The sequence below is a fragment of the Furipterus horrens genome, unplaced genomic scaffold, assembly GCF_987537825.1.
Source record: "Furipterus horrens unplaced genomic scaffold, mFurHor1.1.pri manual_scaffold_6, whole genome shotgun sequence".
In the NCBI taxonomy this organism is placed as follows: domain Eukaryota; kingdom Metazoa; phylum Chordata; class Mammalia; order Chiroptera; family Furipteridae; genus Furipterus; species Furipterus horrens.
In genome coordinates, this window is record NW_028327176.1 from 14,510,751 (window position 1) to 14,528,559 (window position 17,809).

The 17,809-nt window shown below is 50.2% G+C and overlaps 1 protein-coding gene and 1 long non-coding RNA gene across 2 annotated transcripts in view; one reads left to right on the forward strand and one right to left on the reverse strand.

Moving 5' to 3' along the window:
- Positions 1-17,809, forward strand: part of ALK (ALK receptor tyrosine kinase) — a 641,155-nt gene that overhangs the window by 563,564 nt on the left and 59,782 nt on the right. Inside the window, exons 10-11 of the mRNA XM_090280984.1 lie at positions 9,945-10,039; positions 10,206-10,334. Coding sequence (XP_090137110.1) covers positions 9,945-10,039; positions 10,206-10,334 — 224 coding nt within the window. The remainder of the gene's footprint in view (positions 1-9,944; positions 10,040-10,205; positions 10,335-17,809) is intronic.
- The window catches only part of LOC150005695 (uncharacterized), a 109,938-nt gene that overhangs the window by 29,168 nt on the left and 62,961 nt on the right, over positions 1-17,809 (reverse strand). Inside the window, exon 2 of the long non-coding RNA XR_016511891.1 lies at positions 2,563-2,693. This is a non-coding gene — a long non-coding RNA (uncharacterized LOC150005695). The remainder of the gene's footprint in view (positions 1-2,562; positions 2,694-17,809) is intronic.

Below are 17,809 nucleotides of genomic sequence, written 5' to 3' on the forward strand. Positions count from 1 at the left end.
GACTATCACAGCAGCCCCTGAACCTCTGCACACCCTGCAGCCATGTTGTCCTGCGCTCAGCAGCCACGTGCCTCTTTCCTAGCGCTTTACTCCTTCGCAATACGAGGCGCCCACTCTGTCCCCAACTTCTGGGTAGTCAGGGCGGGCATCATCCCCCATTTTCCGGAAAGAAGGCTGAAGCACAGAGGGGTTAAATCAATGACCTACAGGTAATTAAACAAAGAGACCCCTCCTCCTTCGGGGTCCTGTTTCTGCCTCCTTTCCCTTCACTAGAAAGTAGCTTGTGAAGATGCTCAAGTGAGAAATGGTACTGACCTCAAAAATCATCCCGGTATTAGGTAGTTATTTATCTAGCCGCTACTTACCAGCCTACGTGGTACCCAGACAAGCGGTGCAGCCCAGCCCCCTGGGAATGTCACCTGTTAGAGGAAGTTAGAGGGAAAGACTGTCTCACCACAGGGCAGTAGGGCTGGAGAGGATGGAGGCACAGGAAGCAAGACAGCATGAAAACAGTCGGGACTCCTCGTTTCCAGATAGGCCCCTCTCTTGGTACAGTCTTGGGCTCTCCTTCTGCCAGATGTACCCACGCCAACAGAAGAAGAGAGCAATGACTGTTGTCTTGGGTGAGCCTACATTTATTCATTCCCTCACTAGCAATAGCTACACATCTGGGACTCACTTGGGAGCAGCCCCACAATCAGAGATGGGGGTGGGGTAGGGGGAAGGGAAGTTCTCAGGGTGGTGCTATCCCTCCTGAGGTCAGTCTGGCTGCCCTCCATCTATGTACGCAGGCAAAACCCAGCCCTTCCGGAGTCTTCCTCACAGTGGGTGAGGAGAACAGAAGGTGCTCTGCCCCTAACCAGCTGTGGCAGCACATGTCCCTTCCTGAAGCTGCAGGGGCCAAGGACCTCAACCGGGTTGTTATCATTAGGCAGAGTCAGTCCTTTGAGAGTACTGATTCCTTATTTAGCGACTCTATGCATTGATAAGTCTTGGGCTCTGGGCCCCATACACAGAGATTCTAATTCAGTAGCTTACACACGGGACCAGGAGTATGTGTATTTTAAAAGTCCCCTAGGTAATTTTGATGTTTGACCACATTTGGAAGTCAAATTCAGCTATCTTGTAGACAAGACAGGGCCTTAAGCAACTGGAGAAGTATGAGCTGTCACACTGTTGGCACACATATACTAAGCCCCCAGCAAGTGAAGAAGGTGAAAAGGGCTGTGTGACCCAGCCTCTCGCTGGGTCACAGGGCCTGCACAACGGAGGGGGACACAAAGCACACACATTGAGAGGCAGACAGTAACACAAGGAGATGCTGTGCAGAGTCCCACGGAACATGGCCAGTGCTCAAATGGCACAGCGACCTCTGTGTGTCAGGGGCAGTTGTCATGAAGAAAATGGGGTCATTGTAAGATGGAAGTCAAGGAAAATTTAGGTCTTAGGGAAATGCAAATGGCACAGGGCATTCCGAAGAAGGCTATCAGGGTGAGCAGAGGCTCAGAGACAGGACTGTCTTACGTGGGTTCTATTAGGTTGTTCCAGAGAGTCCTAAACACTCTCCTTGAGAGACGGTGGATGTAGATGCTGGGCCATGTGTTTTCAACTATGAGCTGTGGGGAACAGAGAGCCCCTGAGCACAGAGACTGGCTGGGGGATCAGAAACCAGAGCACAGAGGCTCTGTTGGAGGCTCTTGTGAGGGACCAAATGTGAAATAATTTGAGCCTCCAAAGGGAGCTCAGAAAGGGGGAAGAGGAACTGGAGGAGAAGAGGTCCCTTCTGCTGCTGCCTTCCAAGTGGCGCTGTAGCCCAGGACAGCCTTGGCGTGGCCCTCTGAAGGGCAGAGGTGGGGGTGGGGGGTGGGGGTGGCTGCAATGGCTCAGCAGTGCAATGTGCAACAAGGCGTGGGTGTACACAAATCACATGCTCATAACTCCGGAAGGATCTGGCCTTGTTTCTTTCTCAGAAAATACTTCAGATCATTGGAGCAAGGAGTAGATTAGCAGTTCTGAGCTTTAAATCCTATTTCTAACACTGATTTACTGTGACATTTGGGACAAGTTGTTGCTTTTGATTGCTAAGATTTTACAATCAAGAGTGCAAAGCACTGAGACAGATCCAGCCCATGAGCCTGGTTTAAGGAGTAGTCACTCAGTATGGCAATAAGTGAGCCCCTTTTGAATAAAGGAGTATTCAGATCTGCTCGAAATTGTCTTGGTGAGACCCACAGCTCAGTTTACAAGTCAACAGATGCGTATGTTTTTCATAACTCTTAGTGCCTCAGAAAACGTAGCACTGTGTTCTCAGCCCCTTCTCTCCTCAGGCATGAAGTTTAGAATTTAAGGGATAACTGGGCTGCTGATACTTGAAGCAAAGCCAAATCCATTTCTCTATGCGCTATTCTCTATTCTCCAAGAACCTCATTGGTGCTCATGACTTTCTTCCTCACCTCCATGTGGATAATTCAGTCTTTATTTCCACCTGAGTCTCCAACCGGGGTTTCCAGCTGCCTGATTGGCATCCCACCCACACCTCAAACACAGCCCCCACCACCACACCTGTTCCCGAGTGATTCTTCTGTCCATTGCTCTGCCATTCTCCTAGGTGTTCAGTTCTTCAGAGTCTTTCTTGATTTCTTCTCTCTCACTGCTCAGATTCAGTATTTTCCCAGGTCCTGTAGATTGTAGTTCTATGAGGAAAGAACAAAAAGGACTTTAGAAATCCCCTAGTGAATGAATAATGTGAATTACAAATCTGTCCAAATTCCTCAAGGTCAAGATCCATGTGTTATGCATCTCTATACTTCCAGCAGTAGACACAGTGCCTGACTCATATTAAATGCTCAAATAATCTTTGCTCACAAATAATCTTTGCTCAAAGGCAGAGGGGGAGATAAGTAACTTACAATACTACCTGGAGAAACACAGATTTCTAATAAAATATAAAATAAAATGAGAACAATACACTGGAATCTCTCATGTTAAAAAAAAAAAGAAAATGTCCACTATGAAAATAACCATGTGACAGATTTTTTGAAACAAAGGTGGCACTGACCAAGTTTCAATGGCTTGCTCAGAGTCCAAATACATAGCCCAGCCTTAACTCCACTCTACCTTTGAAATTCAGCCTCCACCAAAAAGAGAAGGCTGTTAATTTACCCACTTAAACATGCCTTTATCAGGGGAGAAAAGACCCCTTTTCTGGGTATTTTTCCCATGGGAAGTGGCACCATCTCTAGCACCATCTCAGCCCTCTAAGGCCAGAGGCCAGCACAGCAGCAGAGGGGAGTGGAAGAGGCCAGTGTTGGAAATGTCTGTGTCTGACAAAGGCGGAGCAGATATCCCAGTCTCTCTGAGAAAAATGGATACAGGAACTTTCTAGCTCTAGACGGATCCCAGGTCCCCAATTGCTCCAAGGGGCTTATTGTACTTCACCAATACTATGAAGTACGTAAGAGACTAAATGAGATTAAAGAATTTGGATAGTCCTGCAACGGACAGTGAAAAATTTGCCTGGGATATGAGAGGCCTGAGCTCCCATCTTGCCTCTGCTCCTGTCTCCCTGTAGAGCTAGACAAGTCAGATGACACTCCCAAGAGGTTCCTGCTTTTTCTTATTTTTAAGATTTTATTTACTTTTAAAGAGAGGGGAAGGGAAGGGGAAAGAAAGGGGGAGAAACATCAACGTGTGGTTGCTTCTTGCACACCCCCAGCTGAAGACCTCGCCTGCAACCCAGGCATGTTCTCCAACTGGGTATCGAACCAGCGACCCTTTAGTTTGCAGTCCAGTGCTCAATCCACTGAGCCACACCAGCCAGGGCTCTCTTTTCTTTTGCTGGGCTTCCGGACATAATCTCCCCTCAGTGACTCCTACAGGAACATCCCTCCCCCACCTCCAAGTACATTACTTCTCTTTCCTTGGGGCACCTGACACATTCCAGCTTGTGGGGCAGCTATTTTTGTGCACAGGCACTTCTCCTGCTGGGCCAGGGCAGGTATGGGAACAGGATATCCTTAGGCTCAGCCTCTGGCAGTGAGCACACAGCCAAAGCCTAGGAGCCTGGGACAGAGACCGGTGAAGAGTCTGAGGGGTTCTTCACATTTGCTCTGCTTGGCCTGACTGAAAATTCATTTTCTCCCCTCTTCCATCCCAAAGGGCTTCCTGAATCATTGTGGAAAATCTCAGTGGTCCTTGGCCACCCTGGAATCATTCTGAATTGACTTTCTCTCACTGCTCTTGGTGTCATTAAGCCCAGAAGGGAAACCAAGTCAGGAGATGGTAAAGTACTCCTGAGAGTGGGACAGAGTGCTCCCAGCTGCTGAGTCTGGCCTTGAATGTCCAGCCATCCCCACTCTATGGCGCAGGAGCCAAAGATTCCTAGAGCCAGGGCGCACGTGTCCAGCCCTGGCCATGTAGATCCCAGTCAGCACTGGTCTTGGGAACCCAAAGCTGGCCATAGGCCCCTCCTCCTCAACTGGTAACTGAAGTCAATTATGCAGATAATAGGAAGGACTCAGCAGGCTTTTTCATCACCTACATTATTCTAATAGAAATGCATACTGTGAACCAAGCTTTGTGACAGACCATTTTAGAAGACTTGCCTAGCAAATCAACTGTGCAGTGAGAAATTGGAGAAGGTGGTTTCCCTCAGCAGAATCTGCCAGCTCTATCCTAAGCAGTCAGAGCCCAGATAAGCTCCAGCCGCAAGAAGGGATGCAGAGCCTCCCTCCTTCCAGGCCCACTGGATGATTGACAGAGGAACCTGAGACATGGTGCCCATCTGTCAAATGCCTTTTACCCAGCCCAGCCATTGTCTTGCCCTCTCTCCAAATCATTCCTATTCCCTCAGTCCACATGCAGGCACACACCTTTTTGTCAGCTACTTAAAATCATTAAGTGAACTTAATTAGGTTTGTCAATCCCTAAGGCTGGCAGAGTGGCAAATAAGGCATTATATTCACTGTCCATTAACAGTCTGTTGCCTAAATGAGCCCGAGCATTTTCCAATCTGTGTGTGAGCAGCATCAGCACTTTCTAGGCAGAGATCTGCCTGATGAGTCTGGGAGACACCCAATTCCAAGGCCACGCCTCTAAGCCTGGCCCACTGCCCAAATGGCCATCTCCCAGAATTCCCTGGGGCCTACTTTCAACAGGCCTCTTTGTAAAGCTGAGCAACATGGAGTCAGGGGATGCATTCTTTCTGAAAAGCCAGGCTCCAACTAAGATCTCTAGCAAAGTCTGTTTTAATGACAAGCTCCAAACCCCACTGACTGGATAAGGGAAAAAGCAAAAACAACCCATTCAATTAAAAGTGTCTTCTTCAGGGAAACTCAAGGAGATGCAGGAGTGACCTATAGAGGGACGGTTCGTGAAATCTCTGATGCTAAGGGCTAGACAGAGGGGAGCTCAGCTGCCATGTTCTTAAGTAGCACAGATCAGTGAGGGAGCTGGAGGAGCCCCAAAGAGCTTGCTCTCCCCTTCTCTTTGAGCAGGCTGCCCAAGGAGAGGGAGGGCAAAGCTTTTCTAGCCTTGGGGGTTAAGATTCCTTCCCCCACATAGAGCTAAGGCTTTGGGGTAGGGGCAGCAGAGTAACCTGTGTGTTCATTAGAACTACCTGGCCCCTGTGATCCTGAATGGATGTGACTTTCTCTCAAACCCAGAGCAGCTCACCTGGCACCTGCTAGAACTTGAGACCTGAGGGCATAGCTGACTCTGGAGAGTAACCTGGTATCTGCCCTTGGGGGCAGGGGGATCAACAGAAAAGAGTGGTTGGGCCACTCTGAGAGTCCTGAGGAGTTCTCACCCGTGTCCAGCAGGGAGACAGTGAGCAGAGCCGGGAGCAATCTCTTCTTCACCTGAGGTTCAGGCGCCACCCACAGTAAAGGACCCTGAATTTGGTGTGTCCCGATGGCTACCTCTTGGCCAGTGCCCCTGCAGATTGGTTCTGCTGTCCTGTCCCCTTCTTACCCCGCCGCCTGCCATCCCCAAACCCCATTCCCATACCGCCTCTGCCTCACCCCTGCCTTTCCCATGGCTTCTGTCCCACCTGTCCCTTCCCTGGAGCATCTGGAGTCTGGAGCATTTGGGGAAGGGCTGCCTCCCTGGGTAGACAGAGGCAGCATCTCATGTTTATATCTGATTTGACATCTGATTGAGTCTTCCCTGATTGTTATGAGTGTTCCTAACTCAAAATATGTGCAATTCCCAGTGTCAATCAAACTCTGTTAACCAGCAGCTGCCACTGCCATTGCCTTACAAAGCACTTCAGAAACTCTTCTCTTTAGAAACCATTCCAGCCCCAGCTTGCATCACGTCATCCATGCTAAGGGTCCCAGTGGTTGCTTGAGAACTTTGCAGCTCTGATATCTCAATCATAAAGAAGGTAGGAGGGGAGATATGTGGTTTCTCTGGAAGGACCCATTTAGGGGATGACAGGGATTTTTGTTCCCTTCCCCCCATTCTTCACCAGCATACATATATGTTACTGGCTCGCGCACCCCAAGCCCACATGGATGGTATACCCATGGTGCGGCTCAGCGTTGGCATCAGTGCCCAGCATGGCCCCTTGGCCTGTGGATGTCAGATTAGGAGATGGCACACATTGGAGAATCAGAAAGGCGGGCTGCAGGCTGTGGGCCCCTTACCCACTGCTGGGCAGGACATCGGGCAGCTCTGCACTCTGGCTGCTTCCACCCGCAGAGAACACAGTTCTCTTCGTTCACCATCCCAGATGCCTGGGAGCAGCATCTCCCTTGCCTGGGCCGCTGCTGTAAAGAGAGCGAGACAGCAATATTAGAGCCCTCTTTTGCCGCTTAAGAATCCCAGGCCTGGCTGTGTCCAGGGTTACACAGGCTCAAGCCAGGACCTCATCTATGGACCATGTGCCCCGTGGAGATCTGGGGAACTGTGGCTGTCATGTCGCCAGGCTCTGAGGAACCCACTGAGGGTGTGTGAGACACAGGTGCCTCTCACCATCTCTACCTCCTTCCACCCGCCTCACGCTGCAGCAGCGGCCCGTCTGCTCTGGCACATCCCTCACTCCAGCTCCTCTACTGGAGATGCCCTCTCCTCACTACTCCCCCTGACACCCACGTCTTCGAGTTCTTTTCATTTTTCACCACCAACCTAAATACCCTGTCCCCATCTCCTCGACCAGGTGCAACGCCTCCTTCCGCTGAGCTCTCAATGTTTTACCCACGTCCCCATGTGGCATTTGCCTCTGCCTTACTCTGCACTGACGCATGTATACATCCTTCATCTCCCCCTAGACAGGAAACAACTGAAACACAGTGTTCCTGTTGGATTTCCCTTAGAATTCCCCATAGGCCTAAAAAACAGCCCACCACAAGATGGGTGTGTTTGAAATGAAAACCTGTTTGATAGGTGTTTATCAAGGTCATAAAGAAAGATGCGTCTCAGAGGCAAATGCCCCAGTGCCGAGAGCTGGCTGGACGAGTTGGGTGGTCTTCATGCTGTCCATCCCCCACACACACTCACCCAGCATGCTCAGGTGCCCCAGAGCGGGACTTGGGCATTTTCCACTGGGCACAGCTCAGTCCATGCCCAGCCAACCACCAACCCTCCTTGCTGGTTTATCCTGACTGGGGTGGGGGGCGGGGCTGCAGAATGTAGGCCATGACATGGGGAATGTGGCCTGAAGGGCACCAGTGGGCTTGGCCGTGGGCACAACAGATTCAGGCATTTCCTCTTTAGAACCAAACCACATTTGGGCCCTCTAATTGTCACTTGCAAATGAGAAGGATCATTTGTGAATGACCAGGTTTCACAAGATGGGTAAGGGCATAGACGGTCTTACTACGTAGTTCAATTAAGAATAATTATAATCAGTCACAAACTTACTATTTAGACAAAAGTTTGCTTTTGACTTCAAGTCCTGCCCCCACAGGAGACAGTCATTGCTCTCTGCCTGGGAGTAACCAAGCCAGCACCCAACTCATCCATGTGTTGCTTAGGGGTCATCTGCTCATGGACACGACAGGGCTTCCAGCCCGACGGGCAGTTCGCTCATCGACTGCAAGTCTGTGCTGCCCTCCTTGCAAATCCTGAGTGAACATTCTTTCTTCTGTGAGCCTCCTCCCCACAGGCCTGTCCTTCCTCTGGTGACACCTGTATCCCATGTTGCCTCTGCCCTCTCTGCCTGCTGGTCTCCGCACTGTTGGCCTCCCATTCCCGCCAGCACTCTGGTTTTCTGCTCCTACTGCCTGCCCCGGCTGCCAACACTCTACCGGCGGCATTCTCTCCTCTCTCTCTCTCTCTTTCTCTCTCTCTCTCTCTTTCTCTCTCTCTCTCTCTCTCTCTCTCCTTTATTCCCAACAGCTCTATTGAGCTATAATTTACATATCATGTTAGTCACCCGATTTAGGTGTACACATCAATGACTTCTAGAAAAAGTTCAGAGTTGTACAAAGAGCACCACAGTCCAATTTTAGAATAGTTTCGTCACCCCCAAAAGGACTCTTGTGTTGATTTAATCGCTACTGTTCCCACATCCAGCCATAGGCAAACATTAATCTGCTTTCTGTCTTTATAGGTTTGCCTCTTCCAGACATTTTATATAAATGGAGTCATTTACATGAATGGAATCATGAGGTCTTTAACATACTGTCTGGCTTCTTTAACTCAGCATAATGTTTTTGAGGTCCATCCATTTTACAGTCTGTATCCTGGCCTGTTCTTTTACATTGGGGAGTAGCATTCCATTGTATGGCCATCCCACATGGGGTTTATCCAGTTGCCAATGAACGCATGGGTTCCCTCTCTTGATGGTTCAACATCCCCATCCGAGATGGCATGCTCTCCTGCAGCTCATTCTTGAGTGACTTTCTGAAAGGAGAAAGGTTCTTAAAGTTCTCGGGAAACTCTCCCTTCACAGCAGGTTGACCGACAGCCTTCCAGGAGGATGACTCCCTAGGACACAAAGGAACCAAAGATGTTTCCTGTTTATCCCACACTAATGCCTTCCCTGGCCACCCGCCTAGGACTGACCCTGCAAGGCTATGAAAGAGGCAGAAAGTGATGATGTCTCAGTGGGTTTCCTGTGAATACTTATGGCCCACTGTGTGCTGTTTACAAATGTCCCCCCACAAGGCTCATCGTCAACTCATTTAATATTTAACAACCAGCTGGGCACTACACAGACCACCCCTAGTTGGAACTGACTCTGGACACCAAATCCTTGAGACTCCAGCTGTGTGAGTGATTGGCCTTTTGCTTGCTGGATGATGGGGAAATCCAGGGTCACCAGGGAAAGAGCCAGGCTGCCTAAAGACACAGGTAGAGGACTCTTAAGGGACAGTGGCTCTTTATCAGTTGGTGCAGAAGCACTTTAATATGTAATAATGACTTCAGCTCCACATGGGAGTACCAGCTGAATATCAAGCCTACCCACTTCCACCCACCCTGTGCACTCAGAAAGCGGAAGGTCTCAGAGTTTCTGGGAGTCCTAGATCCAAGCCCCAAACTCCACACTAGCTTAACATATGGAACAATCCCTCTGGAAGGGCAGTGCTTTGTCTTGGAGACACAAGGGCAGTGTTGACTGCATCCCTCAGACAGATGCTCTGAGGTTGGGGTAGGCTGATAATAACTAATCATGAGCAGCGCTCAGCGCCCGTTTGCTGCATGCTCAGTCATGCATGGGCAACAGCAGACCCTCCATATCACCCTGCCCAGGCTCTGTAGCTTCAGCTTCACTGGAGAGGACACTCCAGCGTCATCTCAAGATGTCGATTCAACACGGGAGGAGACAGATACCGTGTCACTCCCGAGTCGGACTGCACAGCCATTCTCGGCGGTGCAGATAGACTCTTAAGAAGCTACACCATCGTCTCTCGAGACGGACGGCTGCCAACAACAACGAGTCATACGGCACAGCCAACCCAGGGTGTTTTTCACGCACACTCCTCTTAATACATGTACAGGTTCTGGCTGCAGATTGTCGCATGGTGGGGACAAGGATCCAGAGCCACCGTGGCTTTTGACAATATCTCCATCAGCCTGGACTGCTACCTCACCAGTGAGTTCGCCCTGTCCTGGCCCTTGTTCTCCAACCCAGACTATCCCGGGCCTCACTGCCCCTCCTTAACCTAAGCCCACTCTCTCCCACCTTCCCTGGGGGCATACTCATCTCTCACCCTAAAGAGCCTCACTTAACCCAGCCAATGGGGCCTTCTCTATTCTAGTCAGTGGAGAGGACAAGATACTGCAGAACGCAGAACCCAAATCAAGAAATCTATTTGAGAGAAACTCAAACAAGGAGATGAAGCTCTGGGAAGATACACCAAGCAAGACCCCCATCTTTGACCCTACAGGTAAGGGTTCAACTTACAAATTTGAGTAATTTTTTTGTTGCAAAAGGCAGAAGAAAGATGTGTGTTTTGATTGGGGTGGGGAGCTAAGTTTAGAGAATAAAATGTCAGCCTTTAGAAGGAACATTACCTACACTCTGGCCATGGGGCTCCAAGAGGAAGCTGTTTGGTTCTCTTATTACCTGGGCAAATGGAGCTTCTGAAAGTTGTGTCAAGGAGCATCTTTCTTCCACGCCTGCGCAATACCCAGGCCCTGACCAGCGGGGGGACCACGCTGGTATCCTCTCAGCTCAGTCCCATGAAACCGCTCTCCATTCACTGAACAAAGCAAGCCTTCCATCGGACTTTTCTCCTCATAAGGAGGCTGGGGCCCAAGGCCAAGGTTATCTGGTGCACAAAGGCAGGCTGCCCCATCATGGGTAAAAGCCCAAAAGTGTCAGGTTCAACACATTTCCCCAGAGCTTGGCTCCCCTCCAAAGCTGCTTGACTCAGCAGCCCCCAGGCTGAAGGACTTCTCCTGGGGACTTTGTCACTTCAGAGTCCTCTTCAACCTCTGGCCCTAAAGCATGGGTGTAACGTCTCAGCTACTCTTTGTACCAGGAGGAAATCTCCTGGAACCAGCCTCAAACCCAGTCTGATAGCAATAGATAAATGATAGATCTCTGATTTCTTCCTATAAATGTAAAATCCTCATTTAATGCAAAATACAAACAAAAAGTAGAGGTTTACACCTTTGCACTCAATTCATTGGCTCTCTATGCATTAAGTAAACATTAGCTTTGCTTTGTTTTTGAACACATCCTTTTCTTTCTTTCCTCCAAAAAGCTGCTCACAGACTAACTATCCCGTCCTAATTCCTGCCTGATGTAATAGCTGCCAAACCAGGGGAAAGAGTTCATTGCTTTTCCATCCCCTCTCCCCTTTCCTCTCTTCACCTATAATTAGAACCTCAAAATACCTTTTCATGTCTCCTCACAAAGGGGAATTTGGCCTCCTAATCTCTGATCTCTGTTTCCTGGCCCTGCCTTGTGGTTCGTGGTTCATGATGCGGAACATGAGGGACGCAGCCTTCTGTTAATTGTTCCTCCACGGCCTTCCCCGCCACTCCATCCCATTGAGTTACCTCCATTACTTCCTGGCCCTTTGTCAACCACTGCCTCCCGCGATAAATTCAGGACGTGCTACGCAAACTTCGCGGCACGCTGCTGCCCTGTGTAACCACCAGCACTGATTACATAGCAGGGCTTCCAGATACGCTTATTGATTGACTGGTAGGCACTTAACGCTTGAGCTCAGCTCTCAGGTGTCGGCTGCTGCCTGCCTGCAGCCAGCACTTAGGAACCAGCCATCCACCGGCCTGACTCGCGGGTTTATTGCCATATGACTCCCACTGTTCCTAAAAGGCTAATCGATAAGGGCCTGCCCAGTGGCCACTCAGACTAATGAAATCACGCAGCGACTCAAAAGCAGCGGTGCTCCCCTTCTACTTCCAGATAAAATTAGAAGCGAGTGGCTGCCTGAGAGGCTGGAGATGACAATGGCTGGAATACGTCGTCTTCTACTGTGTGGCCCCAGCCTCAGAGCAGGAGTGATAGGCAAATGGCTATGGGCCAGCATTCTGTCTCCTCCAGACCCCCTTCTGGAGTGACCCCAACACACTGAGCCTTAGGAGGCTCCTTGGGAGGCTTTAGAGAACCAAATAAAGAGCCAATGCTTTCCCAGGACCTACTGCCACCTCAGGGAGCAGCACAGGGGAGGGAGAAGCTGAGGCAGGCTCCCCACACCCCTCCCCCTGCTATGATTCAGTAGCAAGAGGCCTCTCTCCCCTAGCCTGACCGAGCTCCCAGTCCCACCTTGCTATAGACCCTAGCAGGGCATGGTGGGTTGCCTCTGTCTTCATCAGGAGGATTTACAGGGAAGAGGGGAGCAGGGCCTCCTTTTCCCGCCACCCACAAGACACGGTCCACTGAGCCCTCTGAGTCAGCACTGGCCAGGGCCCAGCCTCATGGTCAGGGAGAACAGGACAACCACCCCAGGGTCCATGTTCAGGTTCACCCTTGCCGGCTTTAATCTGGACCCACCCACAGTTCTTGCAGACTTCCTCTGAGGGCAGTTCAGCACTTGGCGATGCGGAGCAGAACAAGATGCAGGTCAGGAGCTCAAAGAACTCACAGATTAGAAGAGGAGAGTATAGGAAGGCAAATCACTAAGGCCGAGTTACGTGCTTACAAGAAGAGAAGTGCCAGGCACCGGAGGGGTCCTGACGGAGGAGGGGTCCAGAAGGCTTATGGAGAGGCCGAGGTCAGGGCCACACCCACTCAGAAATAATCACCAGGGCAGACACTGGTCTGGCACCCACCTCCCACAGGCCCAGCTCAGCAAGCACAAGGTGAGCCCATACTTACTATTCTAGAGAGTCTAGCCCAGGGGAGCCAGGAGCCCTGGGAATGGGCAAATCTCAGCCTACAACATGAAGCTTAACCCAAACTTGGTGCTCCTTCCTGGGGGGCCTCCTGGAGAGGAAGGGAGGGCTGGGGTCCAGGAGGGAAAGGAAAGGGAAGGAATAATTGATGTTCCACATGTGAGCTCCTCCTGTGGCCCAGAGACAGCTGCTGCTGTCAGCATTGTAGGGATGAGGAAGATGATCTAGAAGAATGTAAGTGCCCGCAGCTGGTAAAGAAGGGGACCGGGCTGTGGCCTGAAGTCTACATTTTTTCAGCCAGCTAAGCTACTTCTGAGTATCCAGGTCTCCAATCAGAGATCGACGCTAAAAAAGAAAAAGCGCAGGTAGCTCATCCCAGATGAGAGCTACCAGTAAACAAATCAATTGTCAGAGGAGACAAGATAATAAGATTTTCTTCCCAAAGTTCAGCGCTGTCTGTTTCTGCTGGGCTGGAACGAGGGCGGCAGGTGGCATTTCAGCTCCCCTCTGGGCAGGGGCTAGAGCAGCTCCTGAGAACGCAAAGGCAGATTCGGAAGACAGTCACTCACAGAGCTTCCAAATTTCCCTAAACACTCCCCACTTCCCCCAAGCCATTCCCCCCCCTCTGATGAGGGCCTGACACCTGGGTCCCTCACCCCCAGCCCATGGGGCAGATCGCAGCATCCGGCAGGAAAGGCCCATCCAGGTGCTTCCCAAAGCATTCTCAGAAGCCTGAGTTGCTTTAGCTAATCAGAAAGAAACTGAGGGAGAAAATGGGACAAGTATTGAGTCTGAGAAAATTACATTTGTCAGCTTTGCACATACAATTACACTAACCAAATGGCTGGGATAATGCAATCACAGAGCTCCAGAGCGAGCTCTGTCTATCTATCTAATGAATGTTAGAGGGGTGAGGGGTTGTGACCAGGCTCTGCCATCCAGTCTCTCTCTAAAAGCCCAGGTAAGGACAGGCAGGACCCCCAAGACCCGGTGACCCTGCCGCAGCTTCCTGACCCCTCTCTGCTTCTCCCCCAAGGTTGTGTAGGGAGAGTGGAAAGAATTCAGCTCAGTGTGATTGAGAACAGCCTAAACACACAAGGAACCATAACGCATGGAGTGCTGGCATCACACCACAATCTTGCCTCTGAGTTGGCTGGCAGCAGTTGGTGTACCATTTTCTGAGTAAACCCGTCTTGTCAAACGGAGGTGGGGAACGATTAAAAATACGCAGGATCATGCAAAGAGCCCTGGGCCAGGAGTCAGAGCCCTGGGCCTGGGCCTGGCTGGCCTGCACCTGGAGCTGTGATCCTGGGCGGCCCCGCCTCTGCACGCTTCCCTCCCCTCATCTGACGCCTGGATGGCAGCACACACACAGCTAACAGAGCTTGCATAAGAGGGGCTAACAGGAACACAGACAAGGGCAGGAAAACGGGTGTTTTTAAGTCAGGGTTTGAAGTAGATGGTCTCCAGGCCCCTCCCCAGCCCCAGCTCCGTGGGTCTGAGGGGTGAAGGGGTGTGGCCTCAGGGAGCCAGCGCTCTATGTGGCCCGGCTCTCTAATTAACCCGTGGCCCTGCTAATGTGCCCAGAATAAGGGTGACGGACTGTCCATTTCCACATACGCTCCTGTGATTCAAGAACAGATGCCAATTCCAATGAGGAGTTTTATGTGTTTCATACAAATTGATTGGGTCTATTTCTGCTAAATGCATTATCCATTCACCGCAGAACAACTATTAGAGTTAATAGAATTTGTAGCTAGAGCCATTACGTTCCAAGCACACCCTTCTAGGGATGACGGCATTGCTGGAGGGCAGGCTTTGTCAGACCAGCCCTCCCTCGCTCAGGACCTGTCCCCCCACTCCCTGGGGGTCTTCATTTCCATCAGAGCCCTCTGTGCTCAGGCCCTGAGGGCCCAGCCAAGCTCACTTCAGCAGCACACCCACTAGTAAAGATTTACCCAGTTCCTAAATAAATAAATGTATTCCAACCCAAGTTCAAAAATCCTATCATCTTATACCGGTTGGCACTGCAGGCAACCCAGTGCCAGGTCAGGGCAGAGAGGAAGCATCCCTCTGAGCGCCCCAGCCTTCCCTGGGCACTGGGCACTTGGTCAGCACCCATTCAGCTGGGGGTAGCAGTGGGGCAGGCATGGGACCACAGATACAGTCCCGGAACCTGCTCGGGCACTGACATTTTCCTGCTCAGCGGGCCTACTGTTTAACCACGTGCTTCGTTTTCTCATTATTTGACTAATTTTAGATTCGCATCTATTTATAGCAAGCCACCTAGTGATGATACATGAAGCACCAGCCTTAATAAGGCTCGTGGGCCCCCTGTCACCGCAGCAGGTTCGGCACCCTCCCAATTAAGATGTCACTCTCCATTTGGGTGTGTCTCCCTTCCCCAAACATGACTGTGCTCCAGGAAGAGAGGTGGCATGGAACTCGTTTGTGCTTCATGACCGCCACTACTGACGTTAAGGAGTCTCTTCCGGTGCAAGCAGCTTTGCCTGCTGGAGAGCCATCCCTGAGGGGTGGCCCAGACCAAGGCCCAGGGGCTGCATGGCTGCCAAGGCGGGGACCTGGTGACAGTGACAGGATAGAACTGACAGTTCCCCAGGCAGAGTGCCCACCTACAGCACAGTTCCCAGGTGAATGTTCCCTGTGTGCAGGCTGCCTCCTTTCATCTGCACACGGTCCACAGTCACTCAGCATGTTCAGTGTATCTCCTTTGATCCTTCCAGGCTCCCCCAGACTCCCTGAGGATGAGCATCATTATGGGGAAGCAATATCGCACAGTTTTTAAGAACACAGACTACCTTTGTTCAAGTCCCAGCTATGCCACTTACTTTAAGCCACTGTGTTCTCTCCCTTTCTGTGCTTTTGTTCTCCCACCTTACATCATGGTCTGATGAAAGGATCACGTGAGTGCATATGTGTCAAGGGCTTGCATGAGCTATGGTTATTTTCTCCATTTTAGAGCTGAGGCAACAGAATCAGAAAGGTTATGGGCCTCACCCCAGCAGCAAACTGCAAAGCCAGGGCCCAGACTCAATCCAGCTCACCCCTAAGTCTTCCTGCCCTAACCCCATGCTCCCAGGAACAATCCCAAATGCCGCCCAAATGCTGACCACGGTGTGGGAGAAGCTCTTGCCACATCCAGACTGATCCGTTTCCTCTTTTAATTCAGGAGATTTGGCTCAGCATTCAATGGAGAAAACATCATTGCTTTCTAGCCAATGTTTTTACAATTCCCTGAATCCAAATTCTAAAAAAGAAAAAAACGCATGTAGAGCTGAGTGCGTTTTAACCAGTATGTGCGTGTGTCTGCTCTGTGCCAAGCCCTGTGCTGGTGCCACTGCTGAAAACTTTACCGCCCAGAGCTGGGTATGCATAAGTCTGATATGAAGCCACTGTCATCCCAGCACGAGAAAGACTCCGGTTCCCTTTCCGGTTTCCAGTTGCACACACCTGGAGTTAGGACAGGATTGCTACCCACTGGCTCTGGCTTTGGAAGGGTGAAAAGGTTTTCATCCAATATGGGGGCTTTGGAAATTATACTGAGCTGATCATCCTTTCTTTAAAAGAAATCCAGGGCCTTTGAGAAAGCCAGGAATCAACAGTGTTACTTTAGAAATGCCCAATCCTGGACCCCACTGGAGAAATAGGATAACGTTATCCAACCCTGGCAGACTCCAAAACACCTCACGAACCTAACACTGTGGACAAGGGGCTGGAATCATGGCACATCGAAGACGAAATGCCTCAACACCATGCCACGGCCCCTCTTAGCAATGGCGAGAACTCATTTTCTTTCTCTCTCCCAGCTGGCCTGAGAAAACAAGCTGTTTATTCCCATTTGCTTCAGTGAAAGGTTATCTAAGTGGGAGACAATAAATGATCCAAGAACTCTGGTCTCAGCACACCTTGATTAAGATCATTTAGCTTCAGGACAAGCAGAACACAAAAGGCCCCTCCATCCATGCAAGTGTGTTAAGCACTTATTATTTGGGAAGTTCACTTTTAATTATCATCTTTCTCCCAGATTTTCTGGTTCCACCTGCAAAACAACCCTGCATCCCCTTGGAACCTATTCAGCTCTCTGCTCATTGCAGCAAAGCTTCAGAGGTCCTGGGCAAATAGATGTTATTTCGTTTAAACTCATCTGGGCCTGGAGCTGGACAGAGGAACTAGGGGGAGAAAGATTGGAATCCTAACTCTAGATCACAAAAGGGGATTCCTTCCACTTGCTCCTTCAGTGTCAAGAGGAAAAGCAACAGGAGGTGGAATTACCATAGCCATCACTGAGTCAAGGAGGAGAGAGGGCCCAGGGGAGAACTCGGCCCAGCCAGTGCCTCCACACTGGGTGCTCACAGAAAAGATGGGAAGGCCAAAGGAAGTACTGGCTGCAGGCAGGGGCTTTGGAGAGACTGGGTAGTTATCTATTGCTGTGTAACAAATTACCGTAAATGTGGTGGCTTATAAAACACACATTTTTTATATTAGTTTCTGTGGGTCAGGAGACCAACAACAGCTCAGCTGAGTCCTCTGCTTCATAATTTTTCTTAAGGTTATAATCAGAGTGTTAGACAGGGCTGGGGACTTATCTAAAAGCTCAAACGGGGAAGAAGCCATCACTCCAAGCTCACATGGCTATTGGCAATTCCTGGAGAAGCCAGTGATGGCGGGGGTGGGGGGAGGAGGGGAAAAGTATAGGAAAGTATATACAGGGGTGGGCACAAGTAGATTAATAATAATAAATAATACAATAATTAATTAATAATACCAGAATAAACTGTGCTTCATGTACTCACATAGACCTACTTGTGCCCAGCCCTGTAGAGACTGCTAACAAGATGAAAGTTAAAATCTTACATAACATCACCACAAACATACCTTTGCTATTATGTTAGTTAGAAGCAACCCACAGAATTGCTCATACACTAAGGGAGGGAATTATGCAATGATATGACTACCAGGAGTTAGAGATTATTATGGACCATCTTAGAGACGATGGACACAAATATTCGCAAAGCACCTACTAAGTGCCAGGTAG